The sequence below is a fragment of the Drosophila subobscura genome, chromosome O (assembly GCF_008121235.1).
Source record: "Drosophila subobscura isolate 14011-0131.10 chromosome O, UCBerk_Dsub_1.0, whole genome shotgun sequence".
NCBI lineage: Eukaryota > Metazoa > Arthropoda > Insecta > Diptera > Drosophilidae > Drosophila > Drosophila subobscura.
Genome location: NC_048533.1, coordinates 8,151,794 through 8,175,019, shown reverse-complemented (window position 1 = coordinate 8,175,019; position 23,226 = coordinate 8,151,794). Strand labels below are relative to the sequence as shown.

General features: G+C 45.4%; 1 protein-coding gene and 1 long non-coding RNA gene across 2 annotated transcripts in view; both read right to left on the bottom strand.

Moving 5' to 3' along the window:
* LOC117898190 (irregular chiasm C-roughest protein) overlaps positions 1–4,545 on the bottom strand; it is a 73,616-nt gene extending 69,071 nt beyond the window's left edge. Inside the window, 1 exon segment of the mRNA XM_034807410.1 lies at positions 3,841–4,545. Within this exon segment, the coding sequence (XP_034663301.1) occupies positions 3,841–3,973 (133 nt within the window). The 5' untranslated portion in view covers positions 3,974–4,545.
* A 198-nt stretch (positions 4,546–4,743) lies between these two features.
* Positions 4,744–23,226, bottom strand: part of LOC117896700 — a 34,679-nt gene continuing 16,196 nt past the window's right edge. Inside the window, exon 2 of the long non-coding RNA XR_004649042.1 lies at positions 4,744–5,042. This is a non-coding gene — a long non-coding RNA (uncharacterized LOC117896700). The remainder of the gene's footprint in view (positions 5,043–23,226) is intronic.

Genomic DNA, 23,226 nt, shown 5'->3' with positions numbered 1-23,226 from the left:
CGAGAGCCATGACCATGACCCCCATGGAGCCCCTTCAGCGATGGACGCCTTTTGGCATCCACACAACAAAAATATCTGTAGTATATAAAAACCAGAAGGAAAAGCAGAAGCCGAAGCAGAAGTAGAACTGGACTCGACTGCAGTTGGAAATATCCTTAATCTGTGTGAAATTTTCCAGAGCACAGGGAAAATGCTAAGGAAGGGGAGGGGTGTGGCAGTAGGGGCAGTTTTCGACCATGACTGAAAGCTGGTTAGATGCTGCTTTTGCCGTTTGCCTTTGGCCTTTGCTTTGTTTTTTGGCTTATTTTGCATTAGAAAAGCACCAACCCACACACACACACACATACACACACGCACATATTAAGGAGCCCCAGAGCAGAACAACCCCCTGCAGGGAGGCTACTCGTATTTGTATGTGTGTGCATACTTGTTCGACTTTGTTTACACACTGCCTGCCGGTGCCACGGTGCAGAAGGAGAAGAGATGGAGAGGAAGAGGGTGAAACAGGAGTTACGGCTGAAAAATTGTTGCATAATTTCGTTAGGCGAAAATATGCTTTGGTCCTTGAGAAACACAAGAGAACAACATGCAAATCGATGACAGGACATATAACCCAAAAAACTAGTGCAGCGCTCTGTATGCTTCGTTCACTGTGGACTCTTTAAGCATCCTGTCCTCCTCTTACACTTTGCTTTTTGTTTGCTAAAGGCATGTTTAAGAGGAGGTTCCAACCTCTGAGCAGTAGTTTTTCTTGCATTTTGTTTCCTGGCGTTCAATAGAAGCTCCTCGTTCGATCTGCCTCACCCTCTGACAAATGTATGTAGCTTCTGTTTGCGGATTAAGTCGTCCCCAAACAGAACAGAATGTTTACCCTTATTCCCCAACCTCATCTCCATCTTCAATTGAGCTCAAATTTTGCGTTTTCTAATTTAATTAGGCGCGTGCCGCACAGCTCCAAGCTGTTTGCAATCAGTCGTCCCCAAACACACATGGATAAGGACACGGACACGGAGAGAAACAGCACTGCTCGGATATTTACATGTGAGCAACATTCTCATTACGTGCTCTCTTCTCTCTTTTCCACTGCTGTCCTGGCAACGCTAGCTGATGACAATTTTTCCATATTTGCTGGCTCCTTTTTCCCCCGTTGCCATCCACGTTTTTCCCCGGCTAGAGTTTCCCTTTAATTGTGTCGCACACAATGTGTGTGTGTGTGTGCCATTGAGAGCTCTATCGATTGGTGTGGGGCCGGGACTCTGTTACCTGGACCTGGGGATTGATTAAGTTTTTGGCTTTCATTATTTTAGTGTGCCATTAAAAGTTGCCACCCAACTTGATGGGCTCCGCTACGGGTGCCGTGTGAGAGCGGAGTGATTTTCCCATTTTCATTAAACGAGGCAGTCAGCTGCTCTAACGATACGGCTACAGCATAAGCCAAAAGCCCATTAAACACACTCCAAAATTGAAAAGTCATGTTGGAAGTTTTTCTGCTCGAACTTCAGTCCCTCTCTCTCCACTCGTACTCAAATGTTTGCATGAATTTGTATCTGTGTTTTTGCCATTAGCTGAAAGCTCTTATCAGTCCGAAAACTTTCAGTTTGATTACTCAAGAAATTCTTTGGTCAATGAGTGGCCCATAAAGCCTCATAGTTGTCCAAAGTGCAAAGGATTGTGCCGCCTCCGTCCCTCACTGCCCCACCCCATCCAGATCTTATCGTTATCAACACACACACACACGCACACACACACACACGCACACACACACACACATAATAAATATTTTGGATACGGGGAGAGTCTGCTCTCTGCTCTGCTCTCTCTGAAGCACTTATTTCTCATATGAGAGAGTCCTTGCCGCCATCATAATGTCCTGGCCATTATCCTGCATATAAAGTTATTCATTTCCTTGTTGTTTTTTGGCCATTTCTGCTTTGATTTGACCATCTCCTGCTGCCTTCTGCCAGTCGCCTACTGACTCCTGACTACTGCTCCCCCCTAACGCGATCTCCTGTGATGTCCTGCTGTTTGGTTGCCATTGTATGGCATACATAATAAATTTTATGAAACGTAAATTTTTATTGAAACCAATTTTTGTCGCTGCCATAAAAGTCGGAATACAAGGAAGGATATGTCTACGAATCCGACTGAATAGACGAGCAAGCAAATGTTTTATTTATGCCTTGTTCAATTTGGAAATTAATTTCACATTAACATCCTTTCGAGGACGCATTAGAAAGGCAAAGAGATAGAAATACAACATAGGAACGCTCCATAGAATAAACAACAAATGTTTGTATAGTCGCTCTGGAATACCACTTGAAATAGTTTGGAATTAGCTAAACAACAAATACGATAGATAGGGGTGGGCGGAGAGGAAGGAGGAAAACACAAATAGAATGGAATTTGTTTGATCTGCAAATGAAATGAAACCAAATGACAGTCGACACAAAGCCTTTAGCGGGACGGGAGGCAGCTGCTGATCTGTGATGGATAAATAAAAGTATTTTCTGGCACAAAACTATCGCAGAATCATTTGTTTTTCCATGCGAAAATGTTTTACATGAAAAAACATCAAAATAAAAACAAAACAACGCGAAATGAAATGTCAATGGGTGTGCCAACAGCAGCAGTCAATGCTGCGTATACGTAATGTCAAAAGCAAACTTGGCCTTAAATTCATTATTTAGCAGAAGCAAATTCTGCTGTCATGAATTGTATTCCTCTCTCCATGAATATCCATTAAGGTCTTTAATGAAAATCAATTAGTTTAAATTATTCCCATAAACAGTAGGAGAGAAGACAGTTTGCGACTGTCTAGCTAACCTTTCAGAAGGTATGGGTATAGTCAGCGTATACGGATTTATCAATATATACCATGGAAATTATGGACATAGATTTAAATCTTTCATTCAAAAAATGTTAGATAGCCGAACTATTCTTATAGGTTATCTTCGGTTTCAGACTCCCCTCAATTTATTGATATTTATTTCCATGGAATATTTATACGTATAACATTTATTGAGCTGATTGTTGCTGGCAAACTGTCGTTGCTGGTGGCTCATTAAAAATGCAGGCCTGCCTTTAAATACTTGCAATACTTAATGAAATAATGAATTTATATTTGAATTTATATGGTGAAAGGTTTAAGCGGCTTGCTGGTCTTGTAATTATATTTCAATTATATAATAGGTTATGCGATAAGCCGTTCGTTGGGAGAGGGATCTGAGCCGCTGACCTAGATCACCTTCAGGACTTGACGAGTCATAACCGGTGGAGACAGGCAGACTGAGCAAGCAAACTCATCAGCTTACGGCTCATTAGCACGTTCCCCCTTGCAGCAGGAAGCAGCAGAAGGACGGGGAGGACACGGAGGAGGAGGAGGAACAGCCAGACAACTTGATTGAACTTCAATGAGCTGCTGCGCTGCTCTACCGTCTCCTCTCTGCACTGTTCTACTCTGCTTGGATGCTCCTCCATAGCTCAAGATTAATGCTAATGTGACAACTTAATCGAAAGCCATTTACAAGTCATGTCAAGTGGAGCAATCTCTCTGCCCCTCGGAGATCTCTCAGAGGCCCCTCATCTCTGGCACGTTATGACGATGCCTTTAAGTAGGCTGCAGAGAGGCTGCTATGCTCTCCTCTCACCAGTGATGACAACGACAAATCCATAAAAAAGCACGTTAAATATTTGCATTAATTCCGGGGGGTGGACCGAGGACCGAGTACCGTGGACCCCAGGAACTCGGAACCCCAGAACCCTGCTGATAAGTCAGTTGCCTGGCAAACAGGCAAACAGGAAGCAGGAGACAGAAGACACTTCTGTGCTGTTGACACTTACCCGGCAAACATGATGCGAATGCGATGCTGATAAAGAGCAATAGTTGCGCCCCCATCCTGGAGCTGCTCCTCCTCCTGTTTCTGTTGTTGTTGGGGATGTCCTGTCCCTGTCCCTGTCCTTGCAGGCTGCTCATTTTCTCGTTTCCCGTTTATCGGTCGTCGTTTTTCTCCTTATCGCCCAAATGCGTTACTTTGTCAACGAGAAAAGTGCCTCGTTTCAGGACGTTAAGATGGTTGCCAGACACCAAGACCCGCAACGCTTTATTTCACGACTCACTTGCCCAAGAGTCACTATTTTTGTTTTGCTGGTTTCACGTCTCAATTTGGTTTATGAGATAAATGTATGAGGGGATGGCGGGGAGTCCGTCTATATGTCTCACATATGTTTATGGCTGCAGGCGCCGATCTTGCTGTTCATAAACAATAAAAAATATAGCAGAACACAGTCTCGAACTGTCATGACAGACTGTCAAACGAGCGGGAGAGGAGGGCTCTCTCGTATCTCCTATCTCGTGCTTCGTAGCTTGCTTCGATTATTGTTGTTATTATTTTCACTTTTCACAAGGGTGTTTTTTGTTTTCTTTGCCTTTTCATCAAAAATTTACACAATCAAAAATGGGAGTCAAAACTGAGAGCACAATGAAAATTTTCAATCAAAAGTTTTTACTCTTTTTTTTGTTTTATTTAGCTGTCTGTATCGCGGCTTTTCTTTTCGCGTTTCTGTTGCTTTTTAGCGCTCGTTAGCTTTAGATTTTCTTTTCTTTTTTTTCGCTTTTATTTTCCAACACTTTTTGTTGTATTTTTTGCTCAATTTTTAATGCAATTTCCACGCTTAACTGCACTTTTTGCCATTTCTCTTGTTATTCCTGTTTTCTGTTGCTTTTTCTTTTCCTGTTTCTGTTGGTGTTGCTGTTGCTGTTGCTCTTTTTCTGCATTGCATTTATTTACACAGACGAAACGACAGAACGGACAAAGACAAAATATGTACACAGTTTTCTAGTGCTCTGTCTCTCTCTTTCTCTCCCTATATGCCGTCTCTGTCTACACCTAAATTCAAATTACTTTTGTTGCTCTTCCGTTTATTGTTATAGGTTCTGCTGCCAATCGTAATCAGCTTCGGGATTTTTTTTTTTACTCAGGGCCTTCACTGCGGCAGCGTCTTGACATCTCCTTTCTCACATTCTCTCCACCGAAAAAAAGTATCTGCAATGAAAGAGAAGAAAGAGAAATTTGGATGAGAAACTCGCATGTGATGTGAAAATTCACTCTCTTTCCGGGGATTTATGTTAAGGTTATTAAAAGTCGGAGCTCCTCATTTGGCAATTCCTTTGAAGCTGCTCTGCTGGCACTTTCATAATTTATTAGGAACATTTCGGAGAGGCCTGTCCTTAGCTCACTCACTGATTATTGCCACCCGGATAATGCGTCAACTACGCATGGAACCACCAACCAACCCATCTTGCCACACACCAGGCTGACGGCTGCCTCAGCTGAGTGACGTGTGTCTAGGACCCCTTCACCCACCCTATGTAGAGGCTTTTGTTCAGCCTTTGCTGCAGCTATTATTATGCTTTATTTTCCGCTTGACACCTTTGGGCTGCGTTGCGCATTTCCTTTTTTGCAGTCACTATGTGCCCTCGTATGTGTGTGTGTGTTTGTGGTGGGTGCTCGTCCACGTGGCATTTATGCGCGAAGCGACTTTTTCTCCATTCGCATAAAGCAGTTTTTCTCGCCCCCGGACCCTGGCTAAGCCAAAGAGGCTGCTGCCCCAGGCTAGGGGTTACGTTGGAGTGCAGCCGGGGTTACGCTATAGAGACACGGGTACGTACAGGTAGATGTGCAGAAGTGAAGAGATTTTTGGGTTGGGGTTAGGGGTTTACCTCTGACTGGAATGGTTGTGACGAGCACACTTTCTTATCAACATGCATGTGGACGTCGACGTGATGCAGAGACGTCATGTCGTCGTCTGAATTGAAATTTATTATTCTGCTTTGTCGTGCGTGTATGTGTGTTCTGGCACCCCTTCAACCCTCCAACCCTGCAGAATCTACAACCAGCCATACCGTTTTGTGAGTGCCTGGCACTTTTGTGAGTCTCCCCCACGTCTCCTCTTTGTGTTCTCTTTGCTCTCTCATCTCCCCGTCTCTCTCCCTTCGGACTTGTTTCAAGCATTTAATATTTTTTCTTGGTCTTCTAACCATTTTTCCTGCTCAACCTCCCAGTAACTTTTCTTCTTGCTTTTACTTTTGTTAATTGCTTTTCATCTGGGGGAAAACCCGTCTGGGGGCAACCTTTGATGTGCGACGGACGACCTCTCATTGAGTTCTCGTGTTGTGCTCGTTGCTGCTCTCGCACTTAGGGATATTGTTCACATGTCTCAATTATCCTTTTGATTTTGTACACATGAAGGCAGAGCGAGGGAAAGGGAGAGCGTTGCCCCATCATGGCCTTTCGAAGTTTTGCGCTTTTGTTGGTCGAGTTTCAAAGCCAAAAGTTGGTTAGCAAAGCTGGGGATTAGGGACCTTTTATTGCTTTTTACACAAGTTATTAAAAAGGAAAAAAAACGTTTGAAACCGAGAACTATTTGAGTCTCTCTAAGATTTCATTTCCGCCTAAACTTGTGGGAATTAAAAATAAGTAAAATAGCGAATTAGAGAATTTTATGCCAGGGGCAGCCCTTTGAAGATTACCCTTTAGTTGGTACTAATTTTAAGCAATATGAACCTGTAAAATATTCATTCTCTTTCTCGATTCCTCCTGTAATTTGCAGCCCACAAATGTTGGTAATAAAAATTGTATAATTCTCACATTTCTAAACAGGATTATTATGTATCTTAGGATGAGGATAATGCGTTTACTAATTCGGTATTTGGGGCCCAAGGATAAAGCATGGGCACATTCATGTGTCCAGCGAGTGGCAGGTCCTTTCTTATGGAGAAAAGTAAACTTGGGGCAAGAAATTGTATTTAGTTTATTTTCTTGTTTCTGCTGACATTTGCCGTTTTTGCCGCTCAGCACGTTCCAAAGTGGCAGTGGGAAAAAAACATGGTGGAAAAAGGAAAAAGCTGAGCTGGAAATTATGCAAAGATTATGTGCACAGCTTGAGGGGCATCGAGAGGAAGAGAAGCTCAAAGGAGGAGGCAACGACTCCGGGACAAGTTAACTTGTCGCTGTGGTCACGGATTGCCAGGGACTGAGCTGAGGTGAGGTGAGCCCAGAGTCCAGAGCCTTGCTTCCAGGACCCAACTTAAGTCGAGTGACATGTAAATCTAGCCTCCGGTTGCGGCTACGGCAGCTGCTGCTACTCCTGAAAGAGTTGCAGGCAAAAACAGGCACCGAGATGATGATGATGATAATGCGGTCGTTCCAGAGACCAGAACCCATCCCAACCATGCCATACCATATCGTGGTTCCTGGATGCCCAGGAGCCACATTTTCTTTCATGAAAATCAGTTAAATGAGTTTGTTTACATGTTACGCCGCGCGCTGCTTGGGTTTTCCGAGCGAATTTTCCCACCGAAAGGGCGACGAAACGAAATAAAAAACGAAAATACTTTAAATGTATGCAAGGGGCGGTTGGGGGTTCAGAGGGGCCACAAGCAAACGTCGCGACATTGTCTGGACGCCGTTTTTCTGAGGAAATGAATGTACCGAGGAAAATTCCCCATACAATTTACTTTGGTAACTCGATATACATACGAGTAGGAGTCTCGGAAGAGTGAGACAGAGACTGAGACTGAGTCTGAGGCAGAGGCCTAACAGTATGCAGCATATAATTTGCGTTTGTTTTGCCACTGCCACTGCCACAGCCAGAGTGCCGTGCCGCACAGCCCCGCCATTTGCTTTATGTGTAATTTGCATGTAAACATGTGTTTGTGTGTGCCTCATGGTTGCGTTGCTCCATACACTCAAAAAAAAGTCTGCACCCACCACAGGGTACCTCCCCGCCATCCTCCACCGACCGACCGACAACACATCAAATGATTTTGTTTAACATATTTTGTTATTAAGTGTGGAAATGTGCATATTTCGCTCCGCGGCACACACTCCGCGCTCTACTCTCACCCGAATCGCCCACACATTTACCGTTTCGTGCCTGCAGTAAATTTCCGTTTGCCATCTTTCAGAGCGAGGCAGGCAGGCAGCCAGGGAGGCAGGCATACTCCACTTGAACTTTGTGTAGCGTGAACTTCTTCTTAAATTATTGGCCTGCGACTAGAAAACTTCCTTTATTTCTGGCAGCAGCAGCAGGAGGGGCTTGAAATTATGTTTCGTTAAGTTCTTAACTGAGTTTTGCGGCCTGATTCGACCTCTGCACTGCTGTCTGACTCCTGCCACAACAATTGACAGTTGGATGGGCTCCTTCGATGAAGTTTTCCCAATTAGTCATTGGGTTTTCCTAGTTTCTTTTTGGAGTGCACTTCACGTCACTAGTGGCGATGTCTACCAATTTGTTTGCTCTTACCCTTTTTGCCTGCTTTTCCACAACTTAAGCAGCGACAGATGGATGGGGCAAAAGCTGGCCAAGACACACACGCACACACAGTGAAGGGAGAGTGGCAAAGACCATCTTTCAAGGGGATAAGGAGACCACACAGAATAGAACAGAAAGAAATACCATTCTCACAGTTGATAGATAAATAGACACAGACATAGGACGGACATTCACTTGCGCCATAGTAGGGCCATAACAATTTCTTTGGCCAGAGCCAAGACGTGGCCGCACTTCCTAATGCCACGCTTTGATGCAACCCAATCAACGTTGCCCCTGCCCACCAACATTTACTGCTGTTGTAAGCTGTAAGAAAGACGGTTGCCGCAGCATTTCTTTACTTTCATGGCTTATGGCTTGTAATGGTAAACGTTCTTAAGCCGCTGCTGCCAAGGCTTGGGCTTGGGCTCGGGCTCGGGCTCTTCCTATTGCTATTTTCTATTGCTGTATAGCTTTGTAAATACAACAGTGTTAAATGCTGCCCCATGCCATGCCCCATATAAAAAGTGCAATTGAAACTCCCACTGCCACTCCTAACTCCCAACGGGAACACTGCAGAGTTAAGTCCGTTTCAGCGCTTCCGAACAAAAAGGCGCTGTATTCATTTCTTATTTAAAACTACACCGAAGATGGATGGGTTTGCAGAGAGCGGTATAGCTGGATGAATGCCAAACACAGTTTGATACCGAGATCTGGGAATGGGAATGGGAGAGTGGTTTTATTTATTGAACTGTGAATAAACACAGTTTGCTGAAGCACCTGCTTCTTTGAGGGCTTCGTATATCTTCCAAGTATATCCCATTCAGATCGATACCTGATGTCGTGTTGATTTTGCAGTTTACTGCAACGAGCATTGAATATAATTACATATGGCGCAGTGTGGGTGTGTGTCTGGACGCAGCTGTAACCTAATTCTGTGGCTGGCTTAAATGGTCTAACCAAGTCTATTGACTTCCTGCTGCTGCTGCTATTGCGCCTCCTTGAAAGCCAACTCTCATCTCATTATGGGCCGAAAAGCAAAAGGAAAAGCAATTCAGACAGAAAAAACCGATTTCCCTTCGTTCTCTGTGTACGCCGCCTAGTTATATCCCACTCCCTCTTTCTCTCTCCATCTGCCACTGTGCCTCAATCGCTGTGAAAGGCGCAGCTGGTTTCATTAGAGGAGCAGCAGGAGCAGGAGTAAAAGCTGGAGCTGGGGGATGAATCGCTCACAAAAGGCTCTTCAGCTTTATCGCTGTAATCAATTGTCTGCATTTGAATAGTTGACAACCGATTTATGGACCATTGAGTGAGCAGCAGCAAGAACGTCGATGACTAAAGGCAGAGAACAAGAAAGAGAGAGGGGCAAAAGAGGGAGAGAAAGTGCAAAGAGAGTGTGGCATGAAGGCGGATACCGAGCAGTTCATTTCTTTTGTACTTGTGGTTGGCTGTTTGTGCCTCCCTCCCTACCTCCCTACCTGCCCCTCCTTCCTTCTCTTCGATCTTGGGTCCAGTTTTTTTCACCCTCTAGGGTGTGTGTGTGTGTGTTGGCCAGTATCCTTTTCGGAAATCAAGTGGAATGACCCGCACGGTCTGTGTGTTTTTGTGCCCCACCCAAAGGACTCTTCTTTGCGGTAACTTCTGTTTTTGTATGTTTTACGTAATTTTGCAAAAGGCAGAATCAGAATCACAAGCAGAAAAGCCGGAAATGGCTAGGAAATTGAGCCAACAATAACAGCAGAAAAGCTGTAACAAAATCTATGAGCGAGAGTCGAAGTTTTTGATACACTTTACAGTTTAAATATCTTTTGGGAGTTCCACTTGTAATATAATATTGATTTGATAATGCAAATTTATGTATACATCTTTAAAGCTGCAAACTCTGAGGATGGATTCATATCTTTGGATTCACAAAAGTCCTTTTCTTCCTTGAGAAATCGTTAAACTAATCATACCACAAAGTGTATTAAAACTGGTAGCACTTTCATCTATTGCGGCCATGGCTGATGCTGAGCAGCACCAACAATAAGTATAATAACGAAAAATGTCAGCTCGAGCTTCTGTCATCAGTATGTCCATCCGTCTGTCCGTCGTCAGTTGTCAGTTGCCTTTAGCCCGGAGTACGGGCTACGGGATCCGAGGTTCGTAGCCACCGTATAGCCAGCCACTGGCCCAGATAATGTACTGCCAAGTGTTTTTGACCTTTTTTCCCTTCCTCTGTCGCTGTCTCTCTGCTTCGTTTCTTCTCGTTTACTCGGCCTTCTCCTTCTCTTTGGGTGGGGAGCCATTTCATATTTCGGTGACACATCCTTTTGGCACTTGTCCTTGGGGTTTTGCAAGGGGTTTTTGCCCTGGTTTCGTCGCTTGCTTGAAATTATTTAAAACTCAATGCAAATGAAATGGCTGGTACTTGAGCCCTGGACCCCCTACATGTACAAAATTGGGTTCAAGTTCAAGGCATTAGCATTAATGCTAACTATGCGGTGCTTAGACTCGTCCCATTGTTTACAGGACATTACAGAGGGATGCGGGTTTTTTGGAAGTTGTTAAGGAGACGCTAACAGAGCGTTTTGCAAACTTAAGAAAGGTTAAGAAAGGTTCGCTACGAGAAAATTCTTTGATAATTCTGGGAAGATTGTTACCGAAGAAACAGTAATTTGATATTTTCAAGGAATATAAAATTACTCAAAGAGTTAAGTAATCGGATATCAAATGAACTCTGCAATCGTTTAAATGCAGTCATAAATCGGAGTACAGCATTAAATAAAGTTATCTATCATTCAACGGAAGGCTCATGTAATTGAATTGTTAATGCTATCGAATAACGACCTCTATCAAACGAATAGATTCCATAAATGGCCCCACTCTTATCATGGCGGGGCTAAATGGATGGCACTTAAAGGGTAAGTGTGCTTCCCTTTAAGACCCACGCGAACTGCCTGCCTGACTGCAAACTGGCTGCATTTTGCATTGCATTCCCATCAATTCCGCTCGTCAGATGCCGGCCACACACAAACACACACACACATACACATATTAGTATATATGCACACACTCCTGGATACTCCACTTGCACACACACACACACACAGAGACTGGGGCATGCATGCATGTCTCTCTGGGGCATTTACTTGCCAGGCTCTTGGCACGGCTTTGCATTTGGGTTAATGTAGTATTTGTGTATCTGTGTTTCTCATGCAGCCAGCAAGTCCTAAGCCCCAGTCAGATTTGAAGTCACTAAAGGACCACCAACACCCCACCCCCTTTCGTGTGGAAGAGAGGCGTTATCGGAAGGGGTCGGAGGATATGTTGACACAGGACAGACAGGAGCAGAAAGTTAAACCAATATTTTGATGATGATGGAATCAATTCAGGTTAAAGAGAGGTCTCCCCAGAAAATAGCCCCTTAAGCTTCGCTGTGACGACGACTACGCCACTGTCTCATTGCATTTGCGGTAACGGGCACATTTTGTCAGCGGCCTGGAAAAAATGCGCTGCACGTTGTCGAGAAAAAAAAAATATATGTCAACGTCTTTCCCTGCTCTCTCGCTTAGATTGGCATTGTCATAAAATGCCGTACACCAAACACCCACATATGTATGTACATATACGAGTACGAGCACGAGTACTTGTAGTCCTACTCCCTTTACTATTTTCCAGGACCAAAACCCATTCTCGGGACCCCTGCACGTGGCTGTGATTCTGCAATTCCATGTGCCACTTGCATGGTGGGCGTCGGAACGAACGACAGACATGCAGCCTGTTTAGAGAATGAATTGCACTTTATTGTTGGCATTTTTCATGCCCTACTCTGAGACTCCCATTTTCCTTTTCCCTTAGAGCCTCGTCACGTCTTGGGCTTTAAAATCCTGGCCGTAGGAGTGCGAAAACCTCAGATGGATTTCTCCAAAACAGAACGTGTTGCTATTTCAGGCGCATTTTTGGTCAATCCCAGAATTACCCAGCCAGGGCCCGTCCAACAAAATTGGGTAGAAAGTGGATTTGATGGGGAAAATTGTGGTTTGACGGGGCCAGGAGAACCTGGCACCACCACCTCCAACAGTACTTTGTAAAAAATTCAATCAAAATTGTTGCCATTTAGTTTGACATTTCATTTTGATGGCAGGGTCCAAAAATGATGATGAAGTGGCAGCCAACGACTGGGTGTGGCACGCAGGGAACTCACTTTCCCGCTCTCTCTCTCTGTCTCTCTCTCTTCTGTCTCTTTCTTCCGCCATTGCTGCTGTTACTGCTTTTATAGAGTGCCAAAAGCTGCAAAGGAATTTCTTTCTGCTGCTCCTTGCCACAGAGTGCAAGGGCAGAAAAAAATGTCAAGCTGACCGCAAGCTGTGGCAAGTTAGCTAACTATACAGGGATATAGAGAAGAGGAGTGACTACAGAAGAGAAGATGGCTGATGGAGGGGGTGGAGCATTGGTGAGGCAGCTGCGGGAGAGATGTCATTTTACTTCGTTCCATTGGGAAAATTGATTTTGTATTTCCAACTGTTTTGCCAGCGATAAGAATTTGCCTTCCCCTTCGCGGCTGCACTCAATCGGGTGGAGATTTCTCATAATATTCCCGCACAGAAAAAAAGGGGGAGACAAAATGAGAGATTCTGTCGTTTCATTTCTCTTTATCCATTCGAGTTCATCTCCATCATAATCATTTCCGTACATGGGTTATCTATCGCTCATAAATCAAACGCCAGCGGCTGCTTTAAACTCTCTTTCTAATGAAGTTATTCAAGCTTGAAAAAAGCAAAACTTTTACCCTCAAACTCGTGCAGGAGAAGGAGGTTTGTTTCTCCTTAGTGGTGAGGGAGGGTAGTAGTTCGAGTGGGGGGAAAATTCCTTAACATGTTGGCATTTGCTTGCCTTTCTCCAGCGCCACGCTTGAGAGCACAGGAAAATTCATAAAACTCTGCGCCTACACATTAGCAGAACATGTCTACACATGTGTGAAAGAGAGGCAGCAAGGGTGAACGAGATAGAGAGGGAGAGAGAGACTGCATGTAGGAGACATAAGGAGCTATCAAGAAATCACAACAAATTTACAAGTGCCACACAAATGTTTGACAAAAACTTTTGTGAAAAGCTTTCCACTGATTTCGCAACGTCTCAGCGATTTCTCCTCCGTCTGTTTCTTGGGTGTTGAGAAGTTGGCGGTCGGTCCTTGGGGGCGGTTGACTGGTATCCTGGAAGACATTTATGGTCCCATGATGCTATCGGGTTGACATAAGTTAAGCTGCTTTTCCTTTTTTTTCTTGCTTTTATACGGGGGCTAAAATCAACAGCAACAAATATTTGGCATACAGTGCATATGCGTATGTGTGTGTGTCCTCATGTCCATGTACATGTGCGTGTATGCTTGTGTCTTGCAAACAGTCGAAAAGGATGTTCAAAGTGTGCCAAGAACGCGTAAATTTTACTCGAAAATATTTTTGAACGAGCAGAACCGCAAAACAACTCTGCGCGACATTCAAAAGTTTTCCAAGTGCCGCACAAAGAGAGTGGGAAAAGCGTGAGGCTTTTCTGGCTGTGTTTTTGGGTGGCTATGGAGAGAGGGTACTGCTACTACAACAAGTATTTAGACTTGTCTGCTATTTAGTGTTGACACGCAAGGCAATTTGGTGAATGCAAACATTTTCCCAAAGCGACCTGCCAAAGCGACCAAATATTACGCATACGCCCCAGTGTGTGGAACTTCTATTTTCATACTTTCCCTTCTGGATTTCCCTTCTGTTCTGCGTGTGTGTGTCTCTCTTTATATGGCTGACATTGCTTTCGGATATTAAATAAAGTTGCGCCATTTCGGTTTCGCGCCTCGACAAAAAAAAAAAAAACCGCAGTTCTATTCCCGGACTCTATCCCCTGCTTCTTCCACAGGGTGGTGGGGGTTACTGTTATTGCTTATTACATGGCAGAACGATGACTTTTGGATGGTGGGTTGCAGTGAGGGGTGCTTTGTGGGGTTTAGTTGTGCCGTGTGGCGATTAAATTGTGAATGCCTGCTTGTCAGTGGCATGCCCCAAAGGCCCCTACCTCCTTTGGAGTATCACAAAGGAAATGCTTTTAATGTTGTTGGCTTCAGTGCGTCAGATTACATGTGCTTAGAGCGTATGTGTATAGCAGTGCGTAAACCTCTAAATGTACATATGTACATACATCTTTGTGTGTGTGCGTATACCTCTATACAGAAGCCCGGAGAGAATTTAAATAAATGGCATAAATATTTTTAACACTGCAGAGTTGATTTAACTTTGGAGAGACGGAGGCAGAGGGAATGTGAGAGACGTATCCCAGATGTAGGGGACTCCGCTCATGTGTGTAATCAACTCTCGCCCAGCACTGACTTTTCCGTCCTGATGAACTGCATGAAATTGATATATAAACTGAAAGAGAGGCAAGCAAAGCGAAAGAGAGCTGTGGGAGTTGCGAATGAGAGAACGAAGTAGAATGAGCAGTGGCAATCTGCATATCTCTGTGGATATAAATGACTGAATGATGTAAAGCAACACTGGCATCCCCTTCTATATTCATAAACATGACGAATAAAATAAAGAAAGAAACCTCCATTATATTCCCAATAAATCTTCGTCTACATTTTTGCATTACATGCCACGATTCTCATCTTCCGAAAGTTCCATGCTAGTTATCATTAGCAATTAGGAATGAGAAGCTCTTGTGAAGTGCGACAAAATCTCGATAAGCGTCTGATAACACTCTCGAAAATTGGCATCACGTAGTCTGTGTGGCAGGCACTCCCAGTGCTCCGTGTGGCTGAAACCCTACCCTACACAAGAACGACACTGCCCCACAAAAAAACAGCGAAAGAGCGAAAGAACGAACGAGCGAGCGAACCACGCCAAAGCGCTAAGCATTTAAATGCTAAATAGCTGGTAAAAGGATAACGCCATATCCTTATTGCCACCTAACTAGCTTCACGCTGTGTTTCAGTGGGGTCGTTGTCGTTGGATGATGGGTGATTGTTGGGGTAGAGTCTAGGGCTTGGGGTTCCTGTGGGTGGCTTGGTGCTTGGTGGCACGAACAGAAATTAAAGTGTTACCAAAATAATAACAACAAATTGCCTCAGTTGAACAACGTGGCAACACAACACAAAAATGTCGCGTTTTCACACAGCGGGGTGACCTTTAACCCGACTCTCAGCGGGTGGTCAAAGGCTTCGGAGAATGAATGGCAATGGGCATGGAAATGAGAGGAATGGGTACGGCTGTAGGGTGGTGTGCCACATGGTGTGGCATTTATTTAAATTAAGTGAAAGAGATGCAATGATAGCGGCCAGACATGCAAACCCCAGCCCAGTCCCGCCATTTTCCATTCGCCATTCGCAGACTGCAGCTCTTTTCGCAGGAGTGCGAGGCCGAGCGTCCGACTTTGAGTCAATATTTGCTCAGCAGCCAAAATACTTAATCTCCATTTCAAGCGGTAATCAAAAGCGGTTATACCGAAAGGAAAAGTAACACCCAAAGGGCAACGACAACGGCAGCGGCAACACTTTATGAAACGAAACTGCTCTTAATTGTTTTTGTCGAATTTCCCCACTCAACTCGTTAGCTCGGGGTACATCCTGGCCTCGGTCCTTTTCTTCATGTTCTTCTCTGCTTTTCCCTTTCTGTGGCTCTGACATTTTCTGAGGCGCTAAAAATAAATTAAAGTGGAAAAGTGTTTCCTCTTTTATGGCCATTTCCATTGCTTGCAACGTCCTTGTTTTACAATGTCTGAGACGGGTTGGAGCGGGTGGGAGGAACAAAAGCCGTAAGTCCTCTTCAGGACAGGCAGCCCCAGATACAGATGCAGCTAAAGCTTCTTGCACCACCTCCATCTACAGCTGCAGCTGCAGCTGCAGCTCCTTCTTCTCCTTCTCAAGTTTTGAAGGGGAAGAAAAATGCAACTGGAACGTGAGCAACGTTCAACATTCACCGGATATCCTCTTGCAGAGAACCAAAGAGAGGGAGCCAGCGAGAGAGAGGCGGAGAGGGAGGGAGGTAGGGAGAACCGCCTTAACCGGAAGGTGAGAATGCAGTGAATGAAACCCAAAATGCCCGGCAAGCGGATATGTCGCGTAAAATTGCAAATGGCCGTCGGCTGAATGCCAAGTGCCTCAGACAGAACCTGCCACACTCCAAACTACCTAAAGCAACGGCAATGGCTAAGCTTTAATTATTATGTTGAAATATTTATGCAAGACAAACCCCATCTTCGGGGCCTAATTGCTTTCTAGCCACAGAACGGACCAGCAGCTGCAGATGCAACTGCAACTACAATCGGCTGCAGATTCCGACTCATAAAATAAATGCATAAATTGATGAGAATTTATGGCCATAAAGCAAGCAAGCAAGGAAGCTATGGGCTGGGATTTGGATTTGTTTGCCGGCACGAAACACAATTAGTTGAGCCGCATCGAGAGCCAACACCCAGACAAACACCGTAACACACACACACACACACACAAACAGACATTCACGAACGAGCGAGTGTGCAAGTAGTGCAGTACGTGGCGTATTCATTGCTAGGGGACTCGGATTGGGATTGCTAGTAGAAATCGCACGGAATCGCATTGCATCCTTGACTAAATAAACACACGGCAATATAATGTCGACGACGAGATGTGAATTTCGGTATGCTTTGACATTTGTTTAACCTGCTGTCCCCGCTCTCTCTCTCTCTCTCTGTGTGTGTCTTCCTGCCTCTTGCAATGGCCCGGCTATGCCGCCTGGCAAAACCAAACAATCTACCTGTGTCCTGTGCCTCTAAGCTCTAGCCTCCCTCTTTGGCAAACATGTCGAATGCGTATGCTTAATATTGCATAACCCCGTATGCATTCCAAAAGCACATTAACTGCACACAGATGCAGATACACAGAACACACGAATGCAGCCACACAGCAACACACAGACACATCTGTGTACAATTGTGCCGTCGTTTGGCGGTTGGCGTGAAATTGTTGCCATGCGCCACCATCCTAGCGTTAGAAAATTGAATTATGAATAATTACGTTTTTCGCTGCTACTGAAGAAAAAATCAGAGGCAACGAAGTTGCTAATACCCTTGAATACTTATATGTAAGCCAGAGCTGGCATACAATTTAAATTGATTAGTTTGGATGTTTCAAAGATGCTTAGAAGAGGTAACCCTATGCGATGCGATAAATAAAAATATTTCGAATTACACTAGTTCTAGTTCAACTAATCAGCAATCTTGGTACTAGTGGACTTTGTTGCAACTGAAACTGCCTGCTGGAAAAGAAGGAATGCCACATCTAGAATGCATGTTCCATAGGGTGGCAAAGTAGCTCATCCAACTCTTATGCTCGGGCTTCCGCTTGCACTCGGGAAAAACTCGACTATTTCGTATGCATGACATGGCCTCTGTTGCAAGGGTATTAGTGTGTCTCTCCCCATCTGCTTGTGTGACTGTGTGTGGCTCTGTTTGCCTTGGCTGTCGTATTACAGCAAAAGCCGCATACATTGCACGTGCTTCGTGGTGCGGTTGCCGATTGCATTTCATCAGGATCGTCATCGTCATCACCATCGTCATCGTCATCAGCATTTGCATGCCCTGAGTGCGGACGGCGGACTGCTGTGTACCGCTGTTTGTGCAGTCAAACTCATTTGGCTTTTCGGCACATTAGACGCACAGGTAGATGTGGATGTCGAAAGATTTAGAAATGTAGTATGGTGGGATGGTTGGATGGTTTGAGGAGAGTGACTTTCCTTCAATGAAATACTTGCCGTGACGCGGAGAACTTAAGCAGAGAGAATGTCGCAGCGGCAGCTGCCGCTTCCCCTCACTTGACAATGGAATCAAATGGGTGGGAGGCTGGAGGAGTGACAGAACCGCTCTGATGGTGACGGTGATGCTGATGCCGCTGTAATTGGCCCTAATCTACTTAGCTCTTGGCATTCAGGATGGGGGAATGGAACTCTGAGGCTGACCTGACACAATGCCAGCAGAAGGACGCACCCACAAACACAGACACACAATGGACTTTCCCAGAGCACATCACAGCCATTGTGTGTGGCATGGCTTGGCCACGGGGTCGGTCCGCTCTGGCCAGGCCATTTGCTCGTCGGCGTCTAACAAGTCCAAACAATTGACAAAATGAAGCGACAACGTTGAACGAGGCTAGAACGGGCCAAATCTAATTTAGCGCAAGTGATGGCAGTAGTCAAGTCAGGTCAGGTCGTGAATGAAGGTGGAGGAGGTGACTCCAAGCAGTGGGGATGTGGTACCTTCTGCCTTAGGGCCTCTCCCATCACGTGCTGCTGCCTTTGACAGTAATTTGGTAAATATATATATTTGACGCTTAATTTTTATAAACTTTGCGAGGCAATTTTACGGCATTTTTCGCTGTTTTGCTGTGCTGCTGGGGGATCCACAGCATATGTGCCACATTTTGAGGCGGTACTCAAACATGGCTGTAAACCTCGAGCAACAGCAGCAGCTGCTTCTCATCATCATCTTAAACATCTTTACCATCGCAATCCGAATCAGAATCATGATGATGACGACGATGATGAAGATGATGCTGTTGATGAGCGTGAAAAGCAATTGTTGCGCCTAATAGACATTTGGGAGCACACGACCTTGTCCTCGTTCGAGGATTTATTATACTCGAATGTGTTGTGTGTGCTCTGGTGCTCTGTATGTGTGCGTGTGTTTGTCCTGGGATGACAAAATTTCTACATATATTTTCATTTTTATTATATTATGTTTGCCTGGCATTCAATAAGCGCATTGGGGCATATGATTACGCTTGGGCCTGCTGCTTGCTGCCTGCTGCCGCCTCACATGTGACGAGGCTCTCATGCCGCGTCATGCCACGCAAAACGTCCTCCCTTCAATTGAATCGATTGTTGTGTGTACTTTTCTCGAGTGCCATACAATTATGGAATTTTTTCATTGAAATCGGCTAAAAAGAAGTGGCACTGCTGGAGGGGAGGCCCATTAATTTTGGCAAACAAGCTTAGCCCTTGGGCCCACCTACCCTCCACACCATACAATTAATTAGCAGCAAGAATGAGGAGGAGCACTGCGGGAACCAGGCAGAGAATGAGCAGGAGCAACACTACGTGAATCAAGCTGAGGAGCATCAGCAGGGGCATGCATCAAGCAGGAATGAAGAAAAATAACTACCCGCTCGACGGGTGGAATGAGATGTGAAATATGCGGCATGGGCACGCTACCAAACAAAGTTACGGCATCCTGACCGACTGCTGCAGCAATGAACTTTGACACAAAGTGTCAACTGTACTGTTCCAAGTTGCCACGCCACCGATCTGGGGCTGCCACTCTCAGTGAAATGCCGTACAAGAAAATCTACTTAGGGAAACTCCAGAGGAAGACAGCAGCAGACGGCAAGAGAGGAGTCGCCAATTAGGCAGGCAGGCAGCCAGCCAGCCAGGGATTGAGATTGGAAGGATGGGAAGCAGGAACCTCCTCCACGAGTCTGCTTAAAACTGTCACCTGGCTGCTCTGTCTGACGCTGATTGTTAAATGAAGTTGGCAGTGCCCCAAAAAAACACTACACTCGGGATTGAAGTGGAGTGTAGTCGAGGAAAGTGGAGGCTTCGCTAGACAATGAGGCAATGACGTGGCAAATGTCACGCTCCAAATGATGTGGCATCTCTTAAAGTAGGATATTTTTAACGCCTACACTTAATTGAAACTAAAGAAAGGATCAGGTCAGGGGAGCAGCCGCAGGAGGAGCAGCAGCTGTTTGTCATTTCGTATTTGTATGGCGCTTCGACTGGATCCATCCACATGCACGAGCGCCTAAAAGTACACACCACATTGATATACTAGATTACGTGCAACACTGTGGGGCACCGGCAAAAGGGGGAGCCGCTCGGGAGTGATGTATCTCACTGTGGGCTGTGGTGGGCGGTAGGCGGTGGGTGTGCGTGCGCCAAAGTTTTTCCCAACCAACAACACGAAAAATACAGAGGGAGAGAGAGAGAGAGAGAGAGAGAGAGAGGGGGACAGATAGATGGAGAGAGAAGGAAATATAAGAAATAACACTTGACATTGACAAATTAGTTGCAGAAGACAACGGGAGCAGCACTCGCTCTGCTCTACTCACGCTCCCTGTCTCCTCTTTTCGACTCTGTGGTTGGGCGGTGCGGTGCGGTGCTGGCACAGTGGTTTCGATGGAGCGACAGCTGTGTGGGGCAGCACTGGGAGAGAGGTTAAAAATAATAAAATACCTACTGACATGATAGACATGAAAGACTTTTCCTTTTTATTTAGCTTAGATTGGAAAAGTTTCGACAGTCCAGTGGGGGCAGGCAGGCAGGCGTCAGTGCGGGCGCGCGTATCTGACTTTGCGGCACTTGCACTTAAGTAGCTCTGTGGCACGGGGCATGGGGAGCAGCAGCTGAGATTGGGATCCACTGAATAATGTCCAGCTTTGCAGCAGCTGTCCCACTGCCTGGGCCACTGCCACCACGAACATGTGTAGCTAATGCTGCTTATTATATAACTTTCCCTTCATTCCACTAACCCACTATATCCTCAACCATCGCTCTTCCGCTTCCCCTTCTCCAGTTGCTCATCCACCCGATGTGGGTCATGGTTATGGGAGCCGCAACCGAGCGCTGCATGGAAGGAGGACACAAATTTCGCAAAATTTATTGCATAGTTGCAGGCGCAGGAGTAGTTAAAGTAAATCTGAGCATAAACTCCCACAGAGGAGTGACACAGTGGCAGGAAAATGCAGGGGGGCGGCGCTTGCATTAAACTTTTGCCTAATGAGTTATATGGAAACCCAGGACCTGCTCGGTGTTGGTGGCTGGAAGAGGGGTAGGGGGAGCACAAACTAAAGGACCGAGGAATGAAAAACAATTATAAGCGCGCCAAAAAGTATGCAAGTAATTTTTTACCAGCGCCTCTGCCACTGTCTCTGCCTCACCCACTACATTACTTACATCCAAGGGGACGGGAACTCGGATGAAACTTTTGCCGTGTCTTGCGACTGACAAACTTTTGTGTTGCTTTCAATTTATTTTGCAAGTTCTTTCCACTTTTTTCTGCTTTATTTGCCATCGTTCCATTCTGCGACGCGACCTACCCTTGCCATATCTTCCGAGTTATGCAACAAATAAATCACGCGAATTCCATGAAATGAGCAACGGAACCCCAAACAAAACGAAACCCTCTACCGACCCCTCTTCTCGACTCGTCCGGCTGTCCATCAGAAGCTAAGCCCCCGCTCAATGTATGCTAAACTTTCGACAAGTTGACCAACTCGAGTATATCCCCTCAATCTGTGCGAGTGGCGGCCCCACTGATTATTATTTACGAGTATTTCAATTTGCGAGTTTTCTCCTTCGAGGGCCACGGCCGCAGAGCGGGGGGCCAAAGCCATAAGCGCATTACTCGGACACTTCTTCGGGAAAACAAAACAAAAAAACCAACAAAAATTGTTTTAAAAATATTTTATCATAAAAGAAATTTGGAAATTTTGATGCCAAACTTTACAATTTCATGCGGAGTGCGGAGGGTGCAGCTTGAGGGTGCTCTTAGGCGATTTTTGACATACTTTTAACCCAGCCTCAAGTTTATTAAAATTTGAGCCCGACTTCTCCAATTTATCAGCGATTCTCAGCATTTCTTTCGCTCCATTCTCTCGCTCTCTTTCGCTAGCCACCACTCTTTCGCTGATGGCCTTCTAAGTGCGGCACTTCATTTGCATTTAAAATGCTTTCGCCTGCTCAGTTCTCAGTTCTCTTCCATACACTTTCCAGGGGTTCAACTTTTGGCCATTCATTTGGCACATGGCTCATTGTGTTGCTGGGTCCAGGAGTTTCAGGAGTTCCCCGAGTGGGTCAAGCGTTTATTTGTTCGGATTGTGGTTCTGGCTGTGGCTTGATCTGGTATTTCGCACTTATTCGACCCGCTGACACCGCATTCGATCTGGCTGACGGCTGTCTACCATTTGCCTCAAATTAAATTACCTTGAATAATGGGCTTGTCCCTTCACTTCCTTTCTCTTCTCTGCTAAAAAAGTGTGCAATAAAATGCTACGCATTCAAATGATTTTGCAGGTTCAAAAACTCAGGCAAAAAAGAGGCATTAAGGCATTTAGATAAAAGCGGAAAAAGGACCCTTTAATTTATGGAGAGTCCTTCTTCTTTTGGGTATTTTCCTGGCATAAAAAAATATTCTGAAAAAAAAAACATATTCGGGTGCGTGGCACATCGTAAATTAAACGCTAATTGCAGCTTTGAAGATTATGTATAAAGAGGGAGTGGGCGGAAGGGGAAACGGAAGATTCCGGCATATTAAAAATTAATTTAAATTTTTTAATTTATTTCCCTCTTTAGAGGAGCCACTGGCACTGGAACTGCCACTGTCCACGTGTCCAATCTCAAGTGGAAATTAACTTGCTGCCAGGTCGCTTGAGGCGAGGTCGAAAGAAGATGCCACACAACAACTGGGGACTGGGGTAATCGACCAGCGGATACCCTGTCCCTGTGCAGAAGCTGGGCGTGCCTGGGATGAGCTCGGGGGGCCATGACCTCCGGCCACATCCGGTGCCCAAGCTCCCGTTCCCGTTCCCGTTCCCTTTACCGTTCCCTTTACCGTTCCTGCTAGTGCCAGACGAAAAGTTTTTCCGTGCAGCAACTTTGACACTTTCCGAAATTAATTACTTTAAAGCAAACCGCCCCCAACCCCCCCTTAACGCCTGCCGCTTCAGCTGCCCCGCTCCACAGTGTTTGAGCCAAAATTAAATAATAAATTATTATTTCTGTGCGAGCCAATGAAGTGTGGCAAATTTAATAGGGCGCCGCCACGGCCCATAGTTCAGGGCTAGTGCTCCACTTCAAAGTAATTGCCAAGGACTACCGCCCGTGTACTGGCCCTGCCCCACCCTGCCACCGAATCCTGGTATCC